The 19863-nt window shown below is 37.8% G+C and overlaps 1 protein-coding gene across 2 annotated transcripts in view; it reads left to right on the top strand.

Annotated features, from left to right (window-relative positions):
• Window positions 1-19863, top strand: part of OPRM1 (opioid receptor mu 1) — an 87354-nt gene that overhangs the window by 58411 nt on the left and 9080 nt on the right. Inside the window, exons 2-4 of one of the 2 annotated variants that reach the window (XM_015137065.3) lie at window positions 3328-3680; window positions 4455-4975; window positions 18719-19726. In XM_015137065.3, coding sequence (XP_014992551.3) covers window positions 3328-3680; window positions 4455-4975; window positions 18719-18748 — 904 coding nt within the window. In that variant the 3' untranslated portion in view covers window positions 18749-19726. 2 annotated transcript variants of the gene reach the window in all.

The following is a 19863-nucleotide window of genomic DNA, read 5'->3' on the forward strand; positions in this document are numbered from 1 at the left end:
TGGAATGGCTAGCATGCCAATTAATATGTGTATAACCATGTTTCCTTTCACCATGTTGAACCCTGACATAAGTTTTTTTTTTGTCAAACACCTCATTCTGGAGAAGGAAATGATTTTTTTAAATTAAAATAAACATACATTGGAAATAGTGCTAAAATAAGCCTGAAGGAAAGGTTAGAAGTATGATGAGTCAGAAAACTGTAAAGAACCAGTTACTTAACATAAAACACTATTAAAGATAAGCCGCACAAAGTAAGGTCTGCTGGGTAGGAAAGTGGCGAACGCAATGAAGCATGTCTTTAGATCACGCAGGTCTGTAACCAACGGTGAGTCTAGCAAAACTTATTTTCTGCTTTTGGGGAGAAACTTCTGCTTATTAAAGAAATCAAAAATATTTAAACTTCTTGAGCACCAAGTTGAATTATTCTAAATCTTAAAACCATAGTTTTCATTTTGCTTTTTTGTTAGTTTTTGTACTTTGGAGTATTTGTCTACATTATCTTTTTATATTTGCCATATTTAGAGTCCAAACTAAAATCACATTATTTTCTCTCCTCAAGTTAAATGGCTCTACCTTTTTCTTTAAAATCCATTCAGAGAGTGAAACTTCTAAAGCAAGTCAAGAAAAAAAAAAAAAAGCCCTGAAAATGTGGAGCTTTTCTGGCAGTAATGCAACTTCTGCAAGTATTGCAGACCGGATCAGGTATCAGAATTTTAAAGCTTCAGTAACAAAGCCACCCTATTGACCCTGAGGAGATTTATGAAATCACTTTCCTGATGTTATTGAAACCAGAACACTTTCCTGTACACAGAATTCAGTCCGAAAGAAAGGGCCTCCAACCAACAGCCGTCTTGGACTGAATGAGTTAGACTCAACCTCGTGTGATGGAAAAATAGTAAACACAGCTAACATTTAAAAGGAATTGATGGCACCATGTAAATCAGAAGCCCAAGAAGGGCCTGGCTTGAGGTATGGGGTTCTCTCTCATTCTCTCAAATCCACATCCTCTGGATTAGGTCCATTTTCAGACAAGCTCCTCCAGCAACTACATACCATACATCTTCTCAGGTGTGGGTCCTGCAGGAAAACTACTACACTCTTTCTCCGTAAGTCTCAAAATAAACTCTCACTGGCTCTGGTTGGAACATGAGACCATCCTTGCCATTCACCATAGCCCCAGTCACTGAACATCTTCACGCCCTGGACTAATAATAGAGCCCATCACAAAGCACCTGGACTGAGAATGGGAAATGAGTGGTTCCCAGAGTGAAACTGAGGTACTATTACTAAATGAAGGTAAATATATGTGGAATCTTAAAAAAAAAAAAATTGATGTCCAATATTTGCAAGGTATACTTCTGCCATCAGATATAATATATTATTGCAAGTGTACCTGCTTATCCATTCTACTATCATATTTCTAATTTCTGCAGGCCTTGAAAGCATATGACACTTCTAGATACTTATCCAGGAGAAAGAAAAGCATATAAAGACTTGCACAAGAATGATTATAAACAGTTTATTTGTAACATCCAAAAGTTATATGCAACTCAGTTCCCATTGATAGGTGAATGGATTAAAAAACAGAAGAGTGGATAAGTAATACTACTTGCCAATAAAAAGGAATTATTTCTTGTTATATGCAACAACATGGATGAATCTCAAAATAATTACACTGAGTGAAAGAAGCAGCACAAAAAAAGAGTACATACTGAATGATTCTGTTTGCATCTTCTAGGAAATGCAAACTAATCTACAAGAACAGAAAGAAAACCAAGATTGGCAATTGCCTAAGGAACAGTGAGGGTGGGATATGAGGACAGGGAGGGGCAAAAAGGAAAGATTAAAGAGCTACACAAAGACACTTTTGGGGGCAATTGATGTCATTGTCTTGATCAGGAGTTGACTTTTTTTCTGTAAAGTGCAAGATAGTAAGTAACTTAGGCTTTGCATGTGATCTGATCTCTGTTGCAATTATTGAACTCTGCCATTGTAGCATCAAAACACTCATGGGTTTTTAAATGGGTGTATCCGTGTTCCAATAAAACTATTTATAAAAACAGGCAGTGGCCCAGTTGGATCTACACACCATAGTTTGCCAATCTCTGATCTTAATTATGGTGGTGGTTTCACAGGTGTACACATGTATCAAAGCTCATCAAGTTGTACACTTTAATTATGTGTTATTTAATGTAGGTCAGTTCTACCTCAATAAAGCATTAAAAAATAAAAACAAAGCAAACACACTTGGGTTCCTCATCATGGATTGGATACAGTCTAATTTTCTTACCATGACATACAAGTTCTTCAGGTACTGGCCTCTCTTTTTCCCCAGTCAGATCCGTTGCTATTCCCTGGTAGAATGTGCTTGACACACACCTCAGGTCACTCCAACTCTACACCTTTGTTGGGGTTCTCTCTGTTACCTCTCTGTCTAGAATGACCTGCTCCTACCAAGTGTCTAACTCAATCATCCTACTTGTACTTCGAGATTAAATTTGCACTTCCAGGATGACTTCCACATCTTACTCCTGCTATTCCCTTTGCCTTATGCTCTGTGAGTTGCCTCATCTCTGTGCTTCATAATATCCTGTGTGTTTGTATGTGCATGTGTTCGTGTACATACTATCTACAGACGTGCACAATTATAATTCTTGATAATTTTAACTATATTTATATAGCTAAAATTTTCTCTTTTATATTTACAATTACTATCCAGTCACTGCCTCTACTACTTGACTGGAATCTCCCTCTTTCTATTGGACCTATCACAATGACTGACACAATACCAAAAAACAAAAAACCTCACTGTGTGCTCATGCCTGTAATCCCAACATTTTGGGAGGCTGAGGAGAGAGGATTGATTGAGCCCAGGAGTTCAAGACCAGCCTGAGCAACATGTTAAGACCCTATCCCTACAACAGTTTTTTTAAATTAACAGGGTATGGTAGCATGCACCTCCCAGCTACTCAGGAGGCTGAGGCAAGAGGATCTCTTGAGCCCAGGAGGTTGAAGCTGTAGTGAGCCCTGTTCATACCTTTATATTCCAGCCTGGGTAACAGGGCAAGATCATATCTATAAAAAAAAAAAAAAAAAAAAAAAAAACCCTCAACAAAGCAGCATCATTGCTATTATTACAGCTATTCAGCCCATAGGCACATCATTGACATCATTGTAAATAGCCAAGCTAATACTGGAAAATAATTCTATATCGAATCTCAAAAAAGCTTTCTATTAATTCATGCAAATTTATTATTGGAAGCTTACCTGTATTTTACATGAGTGTCTTTTACTGACTCGGACACTCTTCTTCCTTTATCTCCTAGATACACCAAAATGAAGACTGCCACCAACATCTACATTTTCAACCTTGCTCTGGCAGATGCCTTAGTCACCAGTACCCTCCCCTTCCAGAGTGTGAATTACCTAATGGGAACATGGCCATTTGGAACCATCCTTTGCAAGATCGTGATCTCCATAGATTACTATAATATGTTCACCAGCATATTCACCCTCTGCACCATGAGTGTTGATCGATACATTGCAGTCTGCCACCCTGTCAAGGCCTTAGATTTCCGTACTCCCCGAAATGCCAAAATTATCAATGTCTGCAACTGGATCCTCTCTTCAGCCATTGGTCTTCCTGTAATGTTCATGGCTACAACAAAATACAGGCAAGGTGAGTGATGTTACCAGCCTGAGGGATGGAGGGTTCACAGCCTGATACGGTGATGTCATAAGCAAAGTAGTATTTATAGAGAGGTCCATCATCTTAGTCAAATTGTAATTTTAATTATTCTTTCTAGTAAAAAAAAATGCCTTTGAATACTTTAAAATTGGAATTTTCCTCATAATTTTAGGCCTATTAAACCCTTTAAAGTGAATATAATCTATTTATTTCTGATTTCTCTGTATTTACTTCATAAAAATGGTGTGTAAATTAGAATATAGCTCTCCCAAGAGTAATTGGAGCTTAAACCCAAAGAGTATTACACTGAGGCTTGTTGAAAATTTTCAAGTGGCTGATTACATGGCAAATTTGTCTTTCTACACCTAATATCAGAATATTGAACAATCTATCAAAAAATGAAGTGAAAACATCCATTACGTGGAGTCTCCTAGAGACTTTGGACAATTATTACATTTTTTATATCAATGTAGACCTCATGGAGGATCTAGCTCATGTTGAGACGTTCATTTTAGTTCCCTTAATGAAACCTTAATGTGATCAAAGTGGACTGCAAATGAGAAATTTAGGAAAAAAAACAAAAAACATTAGAAGTAAAACTTTCTTTGAAAAGTAACAAACAACTGAGTTTCTTCCACAATTTCTTTACAGCGTTAAGTTAGCTCTGGTCAAGGCTAAAAATGAATGAGCAAAATGGCAGTGTTAACACCTTATGACATAATTAAATGTTGCTACTAATTTTTCCTTTAAATTCCTTTCTTCTAGGTTCCATCGATTGTACACTAACATTCTCTCATCCAAGCTGGTACTGGGAAAACCTGCTGAAGATCTGTGTTTTCATCTTTGCCTTCATCATGCCTGTGCTCATCATTACCGTGTGCTATGGACTGATGATCTTGCGCCTCAAGAGCGTCCGCATGCTCTCTGGCTCCAAAGAAAAGGACAGGAATCTTCGAAGGATCACCAGGATGGTGCTGGTGGTGGTGGCTGTGTTCATCATCTGCTGGACTCCCATTCACATTTACGTCATCATTAAAGCCTTAGTTACAATCCCGGAAACTACGTTCCAGACTGTTTCTTGGCACTTCTGCATTGCTCTAGGTTACACAAACAGCTGCCTCAACCCAGTCCTTTATGCATTTCTGGATGAAAACTTCAAACGATGCTTCAGAGAGTTCTGTATCCCAACCTCTTCCAACATCGAGCAACAAAACTCCACTCGAATTCGTCAGAACACTAGAGACCACCCCTCCACGGCCAATACAGTGGATAGAACTAATCATCAGGTACGTAGCCTCTAGAATTAGGTGCATCCACTGGGGATGACGTAAAAAATTATAAATCTTTGTGCCAAACTAGGAGTTTAATCCATTATAGAGGATGAGAATGGAGGGAAGAGGGGAGCAGATTGTGGTTCTAGTGTTAGAGAAGAGGTTTGTTATATAAACTGTGTTCTTTATATTTGACTGTACATATTCATTTAGGTATAAAGATACACCAATGAGAAATCCATGAAACTATTCAAAATAACTATTTTTATGACTTTTACTTCTGTGCAAAATTTATGACTTTAGCACATTGTAGAAGTAATTCTGATCTAGAATCCTTTTCCTTTTCCCCAGAATTATTTATATAATTCATAGATGTCACTCCAAAATCCCTCTTATTTCTCAAAAGCCAGTCTTGCTCTGGCTCTGTGATTAAAGAGAGAGGGTCAGTGCCTTGCCCGCTGTGGTCATGGATGCAAGATATTCACAGAAAATTCGCATCATGGAAAAGGAGAAAAGATTAAAAGATGACCATTCCTAACTTCTCTTTAGCTATTGGTTTGCTACCTGAACTCTAGCACAAATATCAAACATATTAGACTGAATCATATATTTAACATATGAATCATATTTAACATACGAATATTAATCTAAGAAATATTATTAGATTAAACAATTTTTAACAGACCTCATGCTTGTTGGAGATAATAGGGTGAATAGTGACTAGCTTTTGGAAGGTGTATTTCTGCACCCAGAAGAGTACAAATGGGGACCTACACAAAATATTCAACACTTACACACAATGTCATAATCATATGGGAAATCAACAAGGAGGAAAGAGAAAAGGCTGTCTCCAAGTTAATACTACATGGTTAAGTCACTGGTTGGCTAACTTTGACCTCTGATCTATAAAATCAATCAAATAAATGGCTTAATTTTTAATATTAATCTAAGTAAGTAAATTTTAAATAATGATGCCAGTATCCAAAAATCACAGCCTGTATAATTTTTTTAACAGTGAATTCAAATTCAAACTTCCTAGGAAGTAAAGGCTGGAGTCAGAATCTTGGCTAAAGTTCCTAGAGTCAGGGGTCAGGACTGTGAGGACGGATGGCTCCAGAGAAATGAATAGCAAGTCAAATGGTTGAAGAGCTAGGGGAGGCCTTTGACACCACAGGGTGCAGCGGCTTCTTCCTGCTGTCTCTTGACCACACCCTGTCTCTCACTGTCCCCTCTATACCCCACTCTGCCGTCCAGCCAAGCCCAGGCTCAACCTTTCTAATTGACCAGAGGACTAATGTAATATGGCCCAGATGCATCTGTCATGGGCGACATTAATCTTCATACCCCTGGTATTCAGTGATGCTCAGAGGAACACATGAACTCGCACCCCCTAGAGAACATGAGGTAATGATGGCAGACCCACTTCCAGCCAAAGGGAAATTATTAACCTATTATGTCTCACTTCTAATTCCATTTCAGAAATGAATGCCAGAAAGAAATGGTTTTGACTCTGCTTCTTTTCTCTATGTTTTTTTCCACATCAAGACCGCTAAACCTACTCATTTTACTAGGAGCTACCTTTTAAAAGTAGTTGCAAAAACAGCCATTACTTTTGCACCAACCTAATGCTAAGCAGCTCTCTTATTCAGTGGCTGCTAGAATCTTGTAAGGAACTTTAAAAGGGCAGGGATTTAAATAGATTTTCACCAACCTGGGGATAACATGTTAAAGACTGCAACTTAAAATGCCTAGTCCTCAGCTAAGGGTAAAATATTTTGCTTTGAAGTAAAATATTTCTATTGGAGCAAAATCATGGCCATTATGAAGTATTGACTCTCCTTCAGTCCCTACCTGTACCTTCCCTGTCTTGCTGGGCTCTAGAGCATGGCTGCTTAGTAGTGTACCCTGGACCACTGCAAGGACCTCTTGCCACATATGACCTCCCAGCTGTCCTTCACTCAACCTGCCTTCGTGGAAATACAGCTCCGAGCCCGTCTGGTGGAGCATTTCTCCTGAGTTAAGCATGATTATTCTTCAGTTGCCCGACACTGCCCTTGATTCCCTTCCAAATTCAGCATTTTCACATCAGTATGGCTATTGTACAGCCAGATAGAAAAGAAGCTAATTGGAGGAGTTCTGTTCCAAGTAACTAAAAGGTTTGCTTTAAAAATACATCCAATTAGGCCTTATCTTCATCGCTGCCTCTATGAAGCAGCATTAGTGTAAGATAACAGCAGAAACACATTAGCCCTGGAACTGGCTGCTGTCCCAAAATGCCCAACTGAGACAGCCGGACACAGAAGAGAGGCTACCAGGAAAAGAGGGAAAGATGCTCTGACATATTTAAAAATTAAGATAAATCAAAGCTCCCTTTAGCTAATCTCCACTGATGTGTCATCATTAGAATTAAAGCAGTTACAACCAGACAACTGGAACAATACATAAGCTGCTAGTGATAGTTGCAATAATATATCAACATAATCAAATGACTTAAAGGAGAAATTGGAGACTTGATGGCTGTGTCTATAGGATATGTTGAATTAGTTGTACAAACCCAGACTGTGATAAACAGGTGTTTAGTCATTGTTTCACATCATGATCCATCATGTTGGAAAACAAAACTAACAGGATTTGCATTTAACCTTTCAACTACTTGTTTGAAGTTTATGTTGGTTGTGGATGTTTATGTTCTGCCTTATGTATTTGTACTTTCTTTGAGGAATATATTATACTCTATATGTCACATTTCAAGCACATTAGTCAACTTCATATTCTGCAGATCAGAGATCCAATATCAAATCTTCCCAGGGTGTCTATATTCTGACAACTATCCAGTGAGGCAATGTCCATACAGCACAAAGTGGAGTGGCGATTTGGCAGTTATCAAGGTAATTTGATAAGCCAATGAAAAAATTCTGTGCCCAAAATAAGCTTGGAGTCATACTTACACAGTTGAGAGTTGCTCAGTCAGCTTTTGCTACGCAACAAATCATTCCAAAATTTAGTGGCTAGAAGCAACCATTTACTTAGTTTACAATTCTGTAGAGCAGCCATTGGAACGGGGCTTGGCTAGACCATTCTTCTAGTATTGGCTGGGCTGGCTGAGGGCAGCTGCCCGATGGGCGGGTGCTCAGCCAGCTGATCTACGTGGCCTCAGCAAGAATGACTAGCTCCACGTGGACTCTTACCCTCTAGCATGTTACCCCAGCCTTGTTCTCACGGTGATCACAGATTCCAAGAGAGAGAAAAGAGAGGAAAGCTTCTTTTGGCATAGAGTAGGAACTGGCATACAGTCAACTCCTTGCTTGTTATAGGTCAAATAAAGTCATCCTGCCAACCTAGATTCAAAAGGTGGGAAATTAGACTCCATCTCTTGCTGATAGGATCTGCAGTCACATTGCAAAAGGATAGGGATATAGGGGGGGAATAATTATGACCACTTTCACTAACAATCTGTAGTAAGGACATGCTGCATGAGACAGGAAAGCCATTACCTCCTGAGGACAGGAGCCATGTCTGTCTTGCTCTCCCAGGCCATAGTCTAGCACATTAAAAAGAAAGTACTTCTAGCGGGGCACAGTAGCTCATGCCTGCAATCCCAGAACTTTGGGAGGCCAAGGCTGGTGGATCACCTGGGGTCAGGAGTTTGAGACCAGCCTGGCCAACATGGTGAAACCCCGACTATACTAAAAATATGAAATTAGCCAGGTGTGATGGCACATACCTGTAATCCCAGTTACTTGGGAGGCTGAGACAGGAGAGTCGCTTGAACCCAAGAGGCAGAGGTTGTAGTGAACCCAGATCGTGCCATTGCACTCCAGCCTGGGCAACAAGAGCAAAACTCCATCTCAAGAAAAAAAGAAAGAAAAGGAAAGGAAAGAAAGAAAGAAAGTAATTCCAAAATATCCAAAGCACTGGACAGATTCATGTCTGTTGAATGGATAATGAAAGGGCTGAGGATATTTCAGGAGATGTGGCAGGCATGACCCCTTTCTCATGCAACCGACGAACAACCTAAATGACTGTGTAACCCTCTGACATCATTTCCGGCTTACTGTCAGTAATGGGAAAATATTCAAAATAGGCCTTCTTCCTTTTCTCCTCCTCAGCCTTTATTACTCTGATCCAATGCTATTTATACTTTTCAGAAAATCACATTCATGGTTGTTTTCTAATTTTATTTCTAACGAGTGCTTTCGATGAGGAGACCAAGAGATTGATTCAGTGCCCTAAAGAGGTCTTTCCCTAGCTGAATATGAAAAAACAAAAAAGATGATCTCGTGTTTTTTTGTGCATGCCTGGACTCCACCTACTGCTCCAGCTGTAGCCTTTGTGCCTGATTTATGTTCAGCTTGCTGTCTTTATGACTTTTAGATCTTTATTAGGTAGACTCAGGCATAGGCATTCATTTTCCATCTGCTCTCAGTGCAATTTAATTTCTCCATACATGCCCTACACTGCTGTTACCCCGTTGAACTCCACTTTGCCTTCAAACACTTCCCCCGTTTATTTTGATCACTTCGGGTTCAACTCAAACCTGAACTGCCGGCCACTGCTAACCTGCCTTGACTACTTGGTTCCCACCTGAATCATATTATCTAAAGCATTTTCTTTCTGTTGTTGTTTTTTTTTTTTTATTTTGAGATGGAGTTACTCTGTCGCCCAGGCTGGAGTGCAGTGGTGCGATCTTGGCTCACTGCAACCTCTTCCTCCTGGTTCAAATGCTTCTCCTGCCTTAGCCTCCTCAGTAGCTGGGATTACAGGCACGTGCCACCATAATCGGCTAATTTTTATATTTTTTTTAGTGGAGATGGGGTTTCACCTTGTTGGTCAGGCTGGTCTCAAACTCTTGACGCCAAGTGATCAGCCCACCTCAGCCTCCCAAAGTGCTGAGATTCCAGACATGAGCCCCCCGTGGCTGGCCTCTAATGCATTTTATGTCTTGACACATAGGTGATTATTGAAAACGTTTAGCATTATATGGGGAAAAAAGCAACACTGTTAGATCAGTTGAATGGTCACTAAAACGGTGTAGTTTGGTGCAAAAGTAATTGTGATTTTTGTCATTACTTTCAATGGCAAAAGCAGCAATTACTTTTGCACCAAGCTAGTACTAACAACAACCATGATAATAATGCTGCCTTGCATTTATATGGCAATGTACAGATTCAAAAGTGCTTTTATGGGCATTATCACATCTGCTTCCTGTAACAACTCTGATGGGTAAATGTGAGAAAATAAATGCTCAGGGAAGTTAAATCACTATATCAGATCAAACAGCCAGGAAGAGGTAGAATCCAGACACGCACCCAGGGCTTCGAATATTACTCCACAGCTTTTCTCTGCTTCCCCACGCAATGCCACTTTGAACTCAATTATTATCACATGGTCTCAGCCAGATTCTCAAAATTTACTATGAGCTCCAGAAAATGTAAGTTCTTAAGAACTGCTCTGATAAATTACGATTTGTTATGTGAGGGTCCAAGAATCTACCTTTCAAATAAAACAATAAACTGAAATCTCTTATTTAAACTGTACTTTCATCTCCAAAGTAGCAAATTTACTGTTTTGTCTAACTTGCCTAACCATTTCAGTTAAGCTGATTGACATGAACGTTTTCACCAAATGAGTTACGTGTTTTGTGAAATAATGTAATTATCCTTGAAAAAAGGCTTAATATTCTGACATATCTACCTATGGGTCTTATAGGAAAAAGTAACATAATAGTAATAAAGTGAACATCATGGCATGTCCTGCTAATTCCTTTCCATTAATATGACAAGTCCAGTCCTAAACTCTCTAATTACTGTTATTAAAGCACTTTCTTGACGTTTTAATCAAAATAGCAGGTCAAGAAGTTAGGAGATGCTCTGTATTTGGTTTAACTGTGAACTGTATTATCTCCAGCTAAACTAAAAGCAGAAGCCTAATTTTAAAATAAACTACATCACTCTCAAATGTTGATCTCAGTTTTTGTTTTTTTTTAAACAAGAAATCTGTGGAGAGTTCATTTGGGAAAGAAATGATTTCAATTGGGAAAAAAACTCAAATGAGAAGAGCTCACAATATTACAGCAGTGGACAACATTAATGCATATTTTGGGAATGAAATCAAAATGATTATTCTTTTAATTCTATGGTCTGAAAAGAAAATGGTTCCAGGTGTGTGTGGGGGTGTGTGTGTGTGTGTGCATGATATAGGTGTGTCTCTTTTTGCATGTATGGGATTAGAGTAAATGTAGGTTTAAAATTAATATTTCATACATAGCAGAAGAAATTAGTATGTGTTTCTATAAATTATTGTGATATGTGAGAGAAATGTTGTTTAGTTAAAAATGTATTTATCCCTAGAAAAATTTGGCTTTTAGACTATTCATAATAACATATATTGATCATTTTGTGTCTGGGATGGGATATCTTATTTAATCATATTAGATATGGATTGTAACCTCTACTCTATAGTTGAAGAAACTAATGTTTAAGGAAGTAACTTGCCCGAGGTCATAATTAAAAAGTAGTGGCTAGGGGTCGGGTGCAGTGGCTCATGCCTATTATCCTAGCACTTTGGGAGGCCAAGGCAGGAGGACTGCTTGAGGCCAGAAGTTCAAGACCAACCTGGCCAACATAGTGAGACCTTATCTCTACTAAATTTATAAACATTTTTTTAATTAAAAAAAAAATTTAAAAGTTAGTGGCTAAGTGTTGACTCCAGTTAAATTCCATCTTATAACCCAGGCTTTTAATCAATGTGCCCTGATATATTCCAGTCTATTTTTCACTCTTTTCAGCGTGGTCTCAGACCTCTGAGAAATTTAGGGAAATTTAGTTTTAAAGATTGGATTAATTAAAATGGTGCAGTATCTTCTTGTGTTCACTGTTCCAACTAATGCAACTAACTGAAAAACAGAGCAATATATTTTTCCTTTAAAACCTAACAAAACGAGATGTCATCTTATTTGGTTAAACTTAAGTGGTGAATTGCTATTTTATAGCCCTTTTTTGTAAAAATATTCTCACTGAGATTAAATGTTTTGGAACATGTCAATCTTTATTTTCTACCTCATGTAGTTTGGGATGCCAGATATGAAAGGTGCATATTTTTCTCTTTTAACTTTCAACAACACCACATTTATTTTTCCTTCTCCCTCTATGATTTTGAAATGCAGTTTCACAGTATTTATTTTTGCTTTTGCATTTTTCTCCTTCACACTAAAGAAAAAGATGTTTGAATGTATATGACCTATCACAAACCAGCTGTTAATTTTTGGATGTCATTCTGATCACTATATCTTTTGGCAGGTTGCAAATAAATATTTGTAAATTGCTAAAATTTGACAAAAATGGCAAAATTAATTTGGAGAGGACATTATGAGAAATAGAAATTTCTGTGGGGTGTAGAATAAAATTTGTTTTTTGATAATTTTCCTTTTCTAATTATTATTTCCCTGGAAATCAAGAATCTAGAGCCACAATGTCATCAGTCTTCTCCCTTCACACTCAGAATTTGTTTCCTTCTAGAGTAGAGTTTCTGAGTTTGACAAGAATAGGAACTTTTTATGATTAAAAAAAAAATTAGAGCCAGGCCAGGCTTGGTGGCTCTCGTCTGTAATCTCAGCATTTTGGGAGGCCAAGGCCGGTGAATTGCTTGAGCCCAGGAGTTCAAGACCAGTCTGGGCAACCTGATGAAAGTCGATCTCTGCAAAAAATTTTTTAAATAATAGCCAGGTGTAGTGGCATGCACCTGTAGTTCTAGCGCACCTGTAGTTCTAGCTACTCAGGAGGCTGTGGCTCCCTGCAGCCTCTACTTCCTGGGCTCCAGCGATCCTCCCGCCTCAGCCTCCTGAGTAGCTATGACTATGGGCACACGCCACCACACCAGGCTAGTTTTTGTACTTTTTGTAGAGACAGGGTTTTGCTGTGTTGCCAGCCTGGTCTTAAACTCCTGGGCTGAAGTGATCCACCTGCCTCAGCCTCTGAAAGCCCTAGGATAGCCAAAATCCTAAAAATTTAAATGGCTCCAGTATTTACCCAGATCATACTACCGATCAGCTGAATGTTCTTGGGCAAGTTTCTAACACTCTCTGCTTGCATTTCCTCATCAATAAGAAAGGCAATCACTGTAGTAACTACCACTTAGCTTTGATGTAAGCATGATGTATGATTATCCATCCAAAGTGTCAGGCAAGTGGCTAATATTATTACTCTAAGCCATCCAATGAGACTTTACTATTTTCATCTTCTTCCTTTCCTTTTCCCCCAAAACTGAATTTCATCTCCTGTAAATAACATTTAAAAGGAATGAAAAAATGTACCAAAAGAGTTCATAAAGTGGACTAACCCAAGCCTTCTCAACCTTGGCACTAGTGACATTGTAGGTGCTGTAAGATGTTCAGCAGCACCCCTTGTCTCAACACACTAAATGCCAGTAGCACCCACCCATCTCCCATTGTGATGCCAAATGCCTCCAGTTACTGCCAAATGTCTCCTGGAGCGGAGGCAGGCAGCAGAAATCAGTCAAGAACCACTGATCTAACCTGTTTAATTTTTTTCAATAGCTGGAGAAACATTAAGGTCCAGATTAGTTGTGATGTTTTTAAAGCAATGCTTGAGAAAAATTGGAACCAAACCCCAGGTGTCCTGACTTTAGTCTGATCCTCCTCTGAAACATCACACTGATTTCTCTAAGGAAAGCTTTCTTCTACACCACTAACCAGTTGAAAAAAAAAAAAAAATGACTCCATATTCATGGAAGACAAGGCAAAGGCACAATTCTTCAACCCTTGTATTACTTCAAGCTTCTTTTAGAAAATAAAATGACCTTCAGCTTGAGACATTATTAAGAAAAAAATTAAAGGCCAATAAAGATGAAGATAAGGCTCCAAATGAGGTCAAATCTCATGGCGGTATTAAAACATTAAGAGGAGTTGTAGACAAACTACAATGAAACACAAATCATAATCTCCAAAGCAAACAAGAATAGAAGGACTCCTGGAAAACGAGGGTAAAGAAATAGTCTTAAGTTTAATGGGAATATTGTAGCAACTGAAAACCACAGAATATTTAGCTTTGTACAAATTGTTTTTAGAACCTGGATTAAACCATTAAAATGTATTTTGAAAGTACTTAGAAAGAAAGCAAGTAACCTCTAAAAGGCAAATTATTATTAGTTATGGCAAAATAAATTTTATTTTCTTAGAAAATTACTGGACCAGGAAATTAGGCAAACCCTATACCAATTGTGTTTCTAACCATAGATTTGACAAGCTCTTACTAATTTCTGTAATACTATCCTATGTTTAATTATGATCTAGATAATGGTACAATGAGGTAGGTTTATAAACTTTTTTTTTTTCAAAGTGAAAGCAAGTTTATTAAGAAAGTAAAAAAATAAAAGAATACCTACTCCATAGACAGAGCAGCCCTGAGGACTGCTGGTGGCCCATTTTTATGGTTATTTCTTGATGATATGCTCAACAAGGGATGTATTATTCATGCCTCCCCTTTTTAGACCATATAGAGTACCTTCCTGATGTTTCCACGGCGTTTGTAAATTGTCATGATGCTGGTGGGAGTGTAGCAGTGAGGACGACCAGAGGTCACTCTTGTTGCCATTTTGGTTTTGATGGGTTTTAGCCAGCTCCTTTACTGCAACCTGTTTTATCAGCAAGGTCTTTATGACCTGTATTTTGTGCTGAACTCTTATCTCAGCCTGTGACTTAGAATGCCTTCACTGTCTGGGAATGCAGCCCAGTAGGTTTCAGCCTCATTTTATTCAGCTCCTATTCTAGATGGAGTTGTTCTGGTTCATATGCCTCTGACACTTCCCCCCTCCCATTTATAAGAGAATCCTTAATCCTAAGAGTTGCAGAGAGATGAAAATCCATCTTCTGTAACTTCTTCAGGCTGAATAGGGGCAATAATAGTCCTGCCTAGCTATTAAGGGCTCTTGTGTTCAGGATAGAGAAAAGTTCAGTCAGAAAGCATCAGTATGGCGAGGGCCATTCATGAATCTTGAGTTTCAACAAGAGATGATATCTGGAAGATTAATAAGTGTTTAAGAAAACATTCAGTCAGCTTGTCCTGTATTCCTACACAAAAAGTATAACAGGAATATATTCCACAAGAATAAAGCAAAATATGTAAAGTTATTCCAAGTAAAATAAATTAGAAGGCTTTTCATGAATTGGACAACTGTTGGAACTAAGCTGATACGGGGTTGTTAGCTGTTTGTAATGTGCCCAGAATTAGAATACTGATTTAGATTTTTACATTACCCATCCCTCTTGTTTCTTCTAAGCAGCAGTCAGATGTTACTGGTTGGTTTACAGGAATAAGCAGAATTAGCCTAAATTGTGGAAACAAACTTAAAAACAACTAATGAGAATTTAATAACAAGTGTACAATAGTTTTTGAAACATAATATTTCTCTCTCTAGTTTCCCATTTTTACTAAAGACAAATCATGGTAAGACTGATTTGCTTTATTATACATGGCCTGATTATTTGTATAAAGTGCAAGAATAATTATTTTTCACATAAGCTGTTTTTAAATTGGCTTTGATGGAACTCTATTCCATAGAAGGAATTTCAGATAAGACTTTTTTTAGCTGAGCTGAGCCACGGGTTTGTACCCTCAAATACCTATGAGTTGGGTCAGTTTCCTTCCTCTTGAAGTCCCAAGATAACTTCAGGCTTCTGGACCTGACAGAAAGTGATGTTCTTTACTTAACATAGGTCAGAAACCCTGAACAGGGACTGTGTAGGCAAAATATGAGGCCAGTTCCCCAAGGGGCTTTTATTGGCTTTATAAGTCAAGTTTAATTCCTTAAAAGAAAACACACCATTCCAGTCAAAGCCTTGGCAAGATAACCAATTTCTCCAATTGTGTCCTGTTACAAAAGACAACAGATTTTTATTGCACCTGTGCAAATAACTATACTGTCATGCATTAAGAATACTCACAACTAGTTTCCAAATTCTGTAGAAATCAGGTAGAGAGAAATAAATATGCTCCAAATTTTGTTCATAGGAGTACAGTCAACTGTTAAAAGCTGTAAATAGCTTAAAAGAAAAGTTTTATTGACTCTGAAAAACAAAACAAAGAATCACCAATGTTCTAAGCAAAGTTTAAAAGATTACTTTAGTTTTATTGGTTTACTGAATTTAGTTGACTCCTGTTTTGCTTGATATTCATGAACATTCCAGCTCTTCATTAAAGTTCTGAAAGTTGTTTCCTCTATTCTAATGTTACAATTTCCAAAGTTATCAGAAACCTGCATTTAAGAACACCTGTTAGAGTTTTATAGCTGATTATAAATCACCTTCTAAAGAGGATTAAAACAAGACAACAATTTTCTGTGGGTGACAAAAAGTTTTAGGACAGCCACTATTAAAGCCACAATTGATAAGGAAATTTGCTTACTTCTGTGGCACACAAAATTTTACACAACAGTTATAATTATTAATAACATACACTAAGTCATATTAGAATTATAGGAGTTTCCCATAACTTTGGAACATATACCAGTAACACATTTATGCAAATATAGTCTAAAGCAAGCAAAACACCATTTCACATTTGATAATGCTTCCTCTATGATTTTTATGCCAAATAAGCCAAATTTCACCTTTACATTAATGTACGATTAATGCTAAACCTAATTTTTAATACAATCTTATAGACATATTTACCCAATTTTAATGTTTAACCATAAGGTAAGATCCTTATAAACCTTTTGTAACCCTTTACATTTTTTTAATGTAAGAGCAGATCAGTGCTCTAAGAAAAACCTATTGTGCTTTTATTCCAATGTTGAATTTATGGAAAAACTAAATAATGCTCCTTTTTAGGCAATATGTTCACATACAGAATCTCTTACAATTAATCCTTATAAACCTTCCACAACTTGCTTAAATCTTTAGTTGTTTTCTTACTTAAAATAATTCTTTAACACTTTAAGCAGAAAATATTCACATTCTTATGACTTCTTATAATTTTTCAGCAAAAACACATTTTACTTTCTTTACACACCTTGCATGTAAAATTGTTTCTTTAGTAGTTTTAATTACATGTTATAAAGTTAACTCTTAGCAACTTCTATTCTGATGAAAACCCTGGTAAATTTGAGATTTTAATTGTGTATAGGTGTGAAGCCTACCCCAGAACACACCAGGCAGAAGTGCAGAAAAGAGCTGGCTCTCCAGCATAGTTAAGGGCATAACTAACTCCACATGTCCCAAGACCTTACCTAGCAGTAAAGCAGGCAAGTTGTACAGTAAGAGTCATAGTGGCATTTTATGAAGCATTTAGGAGACCTAACAACCTTTGAATTGTACAACATTTCTTGCATAAATTCCTTTTCACAAATCCTTTCACAACTTACACAGAACATCTGAGACATTTGTGGACTTTCTGACTTGCCCTTAACATCCCTTCTTTTAAACAACCAGTTATTTTACTTTAAGACAAGAATTTATCATACAGGATCCTTTTTTATATAAAATCTTTCTTTATAATCTTCTTTGTATAGCTAGTGGGTATGGCAAATTCCACATGTCCCCAGGTCTTATCTAGAATTTAATGCCTTTAAAGTAGGTAAATTGAATAATTTTCAAAAGTCAAAGAAACAGTTTGACCTTAAAGCATTTAGCAAGTCTGAAATCTGACCTTAATTTAGACCAAATGTCTACATTTTTAAGACATTTTATTTTACCAATCATCTTTAAAACTGTCTTTATTTCCAAAATATTGGTAAAGTCATGTGAACAAAAAAGCATTAAAGTTTCTATTTTTCTGCTGAAATATTTTATTTAAATGCTTATTTTTCTAAGCCAATTAATTAGAGCCCTTTTATATATAAACATACAACACATATAAATATACAGACAGAAGATTCAGCACTTGTAATATTTTCATTTGCCAGTTTCTTAATTGGATGACTGGCTTCAGGGTGGAGCCCTTGGAAGAACAGGTCCAGGAGAGGGATCTCTGGTGCCTCCTGTTTTTTCCAAGGAGTCCAGACAGAGTTTGAATGTCCACTTTTAATTAAACTGATATTAACCATAGCACTCTTTAATAAAGTTCTTTTAGAATTTCTTATGCCAAATGGCCAGTATTTCTGGCTTTTGACCTTCACCAATGGTAACAGCACTGGTGCTTAGAGAAAGGAAAATTTCAGACGATTCATGGAGGAGAAAAAAATAGACATGTTCACGCAAATATTAAACGTGAAATGACTCACTTTCTAGGTGGAATTGAACCTGGACTACCACTGTGAAAATGCAAAGCCTTGGCTACTGAGCTACAATGCGGGGTAGTCTCCATTTCCCTTCCCAGGAAGAGTCTAGAGTAGTTAATTTTGAGCTTGCAAAGGCTCGTAACTATTTAATATGATTTTTACAGCTGACTATGACATGAACCCTAAAATTCCTATTCCCTTGAAGGTGGAGACCAAGAGACGGTATTGCCACATGGTTAAAAGGTCAAGCTCCCAAGGTGGAAACTTCATCCAGTTTTTTTTTGGTTGGTTTCAAGGACGTCCAGCCAACTTTCTTACTGACCAGCTTGCTGGGGCTTACAGGTATTCTAAGCCCGTGTTCTATCCTAAAGCATCCCTCAACAAAGAAAAACGACCTCATAACACAAAATGCACCAGCTTAAGAATAGCCTTAGAATTCTTTTTTGCATTAATCAAAACTCTACAGAGGAGATAAACACTGATTATTTTATTTTATTGCCATTCATTCAACCATTTGCACAGAGAGGGAGAAGACAGAAATCTGACTGGTAAGAAATTCTTACTTTTTTGCCAGCATGCCAGGCTTCTGGGTTCCCTTTCCCTGAGCAGCCCTAGTGATCTGGCTTGTGGCACCATTGCCCTAGAAGCCAAGTCACATTATAAAGGAAAATTTTTTTTTCATTCTGGCCAGAGCAAAATACATGTGATAAAGCATAGACATTAGCCACTCCGCTTAGCACCCATATCAAACTAGCAAGCCTTAAATTTACCCCCAGATGGGCCCCGTCATCTTTAATCCAACCTCTGACTTGGAGTTTCAACACGTGGTCTCTGGGCAAGACAGTTGTCTTGAGTAACAGAAAAGATAGGAAAGGAAAGGGAGAGAGAGAAAAGCGTTGCCCGTGGCAGGGTGGGGAAGGTGAAAGGATCAGGAAGGCCAGAGAAAGACCCACCTGTTGCAGTGACACTGTAAAAGTTCAGGCAGCTGCTTCTCAGTAGCAAAAGGATCTTTACCAGCATTCCTATTAGTTCTCAAGTTTCCCCTTTTAGGGAAGAAAAAGCTCCCCATGTCCCACGGTCCTGTACATGTCCAACCCTGTCATCCACAGCCATCAGTGAAGAGTGCAAGACAGATTATTCCCAAGAGAATAGCAGTTAATATCCCATAGCATCAAAGCTGTTCTTAGCCGAGAGGGACTTTACTGAGAGGGGTCTCTAATGCCCTAAATCTTAGAAGGGACTCTGACCGTCCTAAGTAGGGCCTCTAGCCCCGGTTTATAAACTTTCAATTGACTCCCCTCTTAACAGTTGCAATCAACGGAAGAATGCTTGATAACCTCGGTGATAAGATGAAAACCCAAGCATACTAGAAGTGTTCGCTAAAATTAAAAATACAGTAATTACTACAGAAAGATTTTAGTCCAAAAATCCAACTATAGAAACATAGAATGTGAGTGGTAGCACATAAGAAATAAGTCATGGGGATTTTATTTCATGGAACAACAATATGATGATATAAGCCATCTAACCCATTGAAATTATAGGTCTCATCAACAGAATTTTAGTGTCTAGAACCAAAGAAATGTTCGCCTCACTCTAATAGACAATACACTTCAGGAATGAAATAAGCAAATTAGATTGTGTTCAGAGATGAATAACCAAGATGG

Source organism: Macaca mulatta, chromosome 4 (genome assembly GCF_049350105.2).
Source record: "Macaca mulatta isolate MMU2019108-1 chromosome 4, T2T-MMU8v2.0, whole genome shotgun sequence".
In the NCBI taxonomy this organism is placed as follows: domain Eukaryota; kingdom Metazoa; phylum Chordata; class Mammalia; order Primates; family Cercopithecidae; genus Macaca; species Macaca mulatta.